The following is a 4,945-nucleotide window of genomic DNA, read 5'->3' on the forward strand; positions in this document are numbered from 1 at the left end:
CAGGCAGTTCTAGAAGTGAGTTGCCAACAGACGCATGCAGACACTCAGCTTTATCAGTAAGGAATTTCGAATTAAGATCCCAGTGAGCGAGCACTGCTCATATCAGTGGCAGATTGAAAATCACTCCATCATGCAATAGAAAGCCCCACATGTGTGGGCACCAGGGTATGGTGACCAGATTTAAAGTGGGGCACCATGGACCGGGGTGGGGTGGGGGTGTTCTTGATTAAAAATTTGGTCTATACGGACCAAATAGACCGTTCCCTAGCTTGTCGTGCATTCTTTCCAAAAATCGGAACTATCCCACCAAAAGTGAGATGTCTGGTCACTAGACCACGGCATCTTTCCCACCCCAGTACCAGGGACGTGTGGGGACAGAGCACCCTTGGCTGTAGGGGAATCCTGTGCATGGGTAGCAGCATCTCTGGTCTCTACCCAGTAGAGCCCTTCTGTCCCGTTGTGACAATCAAAATGTCTCCAAACCCAAGACAATTAAACCCACACCGCCACTGAGTCAATTCTGATCCATAGCAACCGTGTAGGGCAGAAGAGATGCTCCCTAGCCTAGGGTTTTTGAGACTGTCAAATTCTACAGAAGAGCCTCATCTTTCTCTCATGGCGCAGCTGGTGGAATTGAACTACCAACTTCGTGCTCATCAACCCAACCAACACCTAGCCCACAGAGCCACTAGGGCACCTTAATACATAATCTTGCTTGCTGTAATCACCATTTCATGGTGGTATAGTAGGTCACAAATTAGGCTGCTAACCCTCGAGGTCAGCAGTTCAAAACCGCCAGCTCCTCTGAGGGAGAAAGTTGAGGCTTTCTACTTCCCTAGTCTCAGAAACCCACAGGGGCAGTTCTACCCTGCCCCGACAGGGTCACTGAGTCAAAATCAACTTGACAGCACGTTTTTTTTTGTTGTGGAAGGAACTCTAGGCACAGAGAAACTGAGTAACTTTCTTAGTGTTACTCGAAGGTTGGGACCAAGTTCAATGTCTAACCCAAAACGTAGCCACACAGCTTGACCACATTCTTGAGGCTGGCCGGGTAGGCTGTAAGTGGAACTTCATGTGCTTCATGGGTTTGCATCTCCAAATAAGAATCCTGGGTCAGCAGGGAGGGAGCTGTTTACTGTGGTCTAGCTGAGGCCTGTGGTATCTGAAACCCTGTCACGTGTGAGGGCACAGCCCCAGGGCTGGCCGGGGTCCCCCAAAGACATGCAGCCAGTGGGCAGGGAGCCCAGAAGGCAGTTTCCGCAAGGCTGAGCTCAGCTTGCAAAACCAAGACCTGCAGGCGGTCACGGGCCTTGAACCTATGGCTGGAGGTGGCGAGGAGTGGGGAGGCAGGAGCAGCAGCAGCAGCTGGGCGGGAACCGAGGGCACCTGGGATAGCAATTACTGGACTGGGTCCTTTACAAATTTCCTCCTGGATCCTGAGCTCCTAAGTGCCTGCCCCACAGAACATCACATGCAGCTGGATGGGCAAAAGCCAGGCCCAGGAGTGGGGACAGGATGCTGGGCAGGGCCTCCACCTCCAGTCTGGTCACCCTACTGCTGAACTTCCTGTTGCCCTGTGTGTTGGGGCCCTCGATCCTTCACAGGGCAGGCCTGCAAAGCTCGCTCTCTGAGCGCTTGGAATGGCAAGAGATCTTTCCCTTGCAGCAGGCCTGCCAGGCCAGGGAGCCCAAGCCCCTAGACTTGCTCAAGGTCAGTCACCTGAGCCACCCTGTGAAATCCGAGCCACCAAGGCAAACTCAGGTCAACCCCGTGCCTGGAAGCAGCTCCTAGGCCTTTCTCTGGGCCTGGAACCAAACCAGAGCTGTGCCCGGAGTTTAATTGCATCCAGCTTTCCAGTGACCATCCGTGGGAGGAGCGGTGCTGATGAACGTGAGGGATAATCCTCATTAAACAAGCGATGCTTGCTTGGCTTTTAAAATGGGAAATTCCAATGAGCTGCTGCTAAGTGTTTAAGGCCACGTAAATGCAGGTCGCCGATAGGCCCCACAGCCTTATTAAAACAGCATCACAGTGGTAGGAAGGCAGCACAGGAAGAACTCAGGTTGCACGTAGTTTATTTAAATGGTTTAAAACAGCCCACAAAGCTCCGAGAGGGCCAACGGCAAACGTATGTAGGGGCGGGTGGGCGTCTGCGAGAAACTGAGGGTCCCAGATTCCCAGACTGGGAGCCTGACAGGGCGCTTGCTCTATTCCCGAGTCTTGTTTACTGAAAAGGGAGTCACAGGCTCCCTGCTGGTGGTGCCTGTGGGGGGAACAGCCCAGGGATTTTACAGTCCTGGATCTTAAACAGCCAATGAGCAGGCATGATGGATGCTGCCTCGTTAACAGGCGACAGGAGCGGGCCCAAGGGCGGGGGCTGGCTAAGAGTTCACAGCTCCTGAGGTTGCGAATCTCCGCAGACGAACACTCCATTCTGTTTTGACCAAAAATCATCTTGAATAGCATAGGGTCATCTGAAGAGCTGTCTTGTGGCTCCCCACACCCCCAACCCCCAACTGGAGCACAACCCTCGGCCAAGAATCATTTACAACCCCGAGGCTGGGAGGTCTTCAAACTCCCAGGCAGCCACTCTGAGAGACGGGAGCAGAATGAGCACATTATCCGAGAGTCATGGCTTGATCACTGTGCAAGCTCTGGACCGGGGGCTTGAAAATCACCTGTTCTGTCTTCTGCTCGTCCCAAGAGCACGTGCTCAGGTAATCACGTGGTCAGACGGGGGCAGTGAGGGCAGGTGGCTTTAGCAGGGACACCAGCTTCCCAAGAAACCCGAGGCTGAAATACTGGTGCGCAATGTGTGTCTCAGAGCACTCACACTCGGCAGCGTACCTGCCCTTCACCCCCATTCCAGCCGGTGCACCAAGCAGTCCCTGTCACAGGCACCCCCCACCCCCACCGTGGACAGAGGAGCAAACCAGAGTCTGGAGCAGGTGGCCTGGTCACTGGCCACCTGGCAAGGTCTCTTCTCTTACCCCCCCAGACCGAAGTCATGGGCAGCAGCCCTTCCTGGGACACACTAAGGCCAGCACAGCCACACTCCCCACCCACTGTCTTTCTGACCCTGGGCCAGAGAAGGCTGGGAAGGTGGGCACTGCAGGGACCACCTAGGTAGTGAGATGAGGGCTGCAGAAGCTGAGCCCCCACCCCAACACTTGTGAGGGGCCCACAACCAGGATGAGTCCGCACGTCAGTTGAGAAACCCAGCCGTAGGCGCTCAACTCAACTTGAAGGTGCAGAAGCTGCCGACCAGGGCCAGTAATGAACACCTCACCCCCACCCTGTTTGTTCCCTCCTTCCTGACGCTCTCAGTGAAGGGTGCTACTCAGCCTGAGCTGGAGCAACATCAGACAAAGCTAGAGACGGCTCCGGAGGAACACCATTTTTGTGGGCCCGACTGCAGTGGTGCTGCACCACACACTGGTGTGAGACTGGGTGGGGTGGGGGTTGTGGTGGAGCGGGCAGACACTTTCCAGCAGCCCAGCCCAGCCCAGACAGAGACCGGCTGGCAGTGTGGTGTGACCACCCCGGCCTGGCCCAGGGCTGACCTGATCTGGAAGGACACTTAGGAAGGGCACCGCCCCAGGCACAGATACGGGGGAGGGGTCAGGGCTGCAGATGGGAAGCCCCCGAGTCTTCCCTGCAGTCACGGCTGCCACCCCTGGCATCAGTGCCCAACCTGAGTGGAGGGCCTCAGATGGGGTCTTGGATCCTGTGGATGGACTGTCTGGTGATTGTCCCGGGTGACGCCAGTCTGGTCCCAAGGCAGGCACTTTCTGAAGCCTGTCCCACACTGCCCTCGGAGTCCCATCTGCCCAGCACCTCCACTGGCTCCCTGTGAGGGGTGGGCCAGGCTCCCATGCAGGTCCTCCTGGCCCAAGGTCCAGGGCTAAGGGGCCGCTTATCTCAGCGGCTGCTTGAGCTCAAAGAGGCCTGTGCCGCCCTTCACGACTTTCCCGACCACCAGGCAGGCGGAAGGGGACCGCAGCTCGTCGTGGGAACCTGGGGGAGACACAAGAGCTGCCGTTAGGCCACTGACGGGGGCTTGTCGTGGAGGCCAGGGCAGCCAAGGTCTCAGGCAGAAACAGCCCACTGACCCATCATGGTGGCCTGCTTCAGAAACTGGAAGCTGGTCTCAAACGTCATCTGCTGCAGAGGGGAGGAGTTCGACCGGATCCCAAAGCGGTTCAGCGGCTTGTAAACGCCCTCGAAGCACATGTAGTCAGCGACCAGGGAGAGGTGGCGCGGATCAACCGCAATGCCTGTCACAGGGAGGATGAGGCGCTGACCAGGGGACAGGGGAGAAGTGGGGGTGTCCCTGACTCAAGGCAGGCTGCTTCTTAACAGTCCCCCCCACTTACTCGCTGTGTCCTTTGACCCCGGCCTGGCCTAGGAGTTCCTCCCTGACCCCTGGTTATCAGGATGATGCCCGTCTTTCCCCTCCCCACCAGCAGCAGTGGGGACGGGAGCCAGGTGTTCTCACCGCAGGGCAGTGAGGACCTTCCTCAGGCCAGAGGCCGAGGCCCAGGCGGTGGGGGGGCCCTCAGGACCTTCCGGCCAGACCTTCTCAGCTCCCACGTCCTGACCCCAGCCGCCTGGTGGCCCCTTACCGTACACAGCAAACACGTCCTTGATCTCCTTTTCGATCACCCGCAGCGCCGCCTCGATGCCGTAAGTGCTGGCCATGGCGTGGATGTCGTTGGAGTAGAGGCGGCGCAGGTCCAGGACCTGGGGAGGAGCGAGGCCCGGTGAGCGAGGGCCCGAGGACGGCAGGTGAAAACGTGGTCCAGAGGGGGCAGAGAGCAGACAGGACTCTGGCGGGGCCCGTGACCCACTCTAATTTCACCAGCAGACTGGAACGTGGTATGCGGGTCAGGTTCAGTAAGAGGGGCCTCAAAGAGTTGCAGGGAAGATAGACTGGAAAGCAGCT

The 4,945-nt window shown here is 57.5% G+C and overlaps 1 protein-coding gene across 1 annotated transcript in view; it reads right to left on the reverse strand.

The window, feature by feature from the left end:
* Positions 1 to 2,058: 2,058 nt before the first annotated feature.
* Positions 2,059 to 4,945, reverse strand: part of POLR1A (RNA polymerase I subunit A) — a 65,459-nt gene continuing 62,572 nt past the window's right edge. Inside the window, exons 32-34 of the mRNA XM_045283894.1 lie at positions 4,626 to 4,743; positions 4,113 to 4,277; positions 2,059 to 4,017 (exon numbers count right to left, since the gene is read on the reverse strand). Of these exons, the coding sequence (XP_045139829.1) occupies positions 3,917 to 4,017; positions 4,113 to 4,277; positions 4,626 to 4,743 (384 nt within the window). The 3' untranslated portion in view covers positions 2,059 to 3,916. The remainder of the gene's footprint in view (positions 4,018 to 4,112; positions 4,278 to 4,625; positions 4,744 to 4,945) is intronic.

This window comes from Echinops telfairi, unplaced genomic scaffold (genome assembly GCF_000313985.2).
Source record: "Echinops telfairi isolate 266 unplaced genomic scaffold, ASM31398v2 ScPeMD7_7467;HRSCAF=8505_1, whole genome shotgun sequence".
Classification (NCBI taxonomy): domain Eukaryota; kingdom Metazoa; phylum Chordata; class Mammalia; order Afrosoricida; family Tenrecidae; genus Echinops; species Echinops telfairi.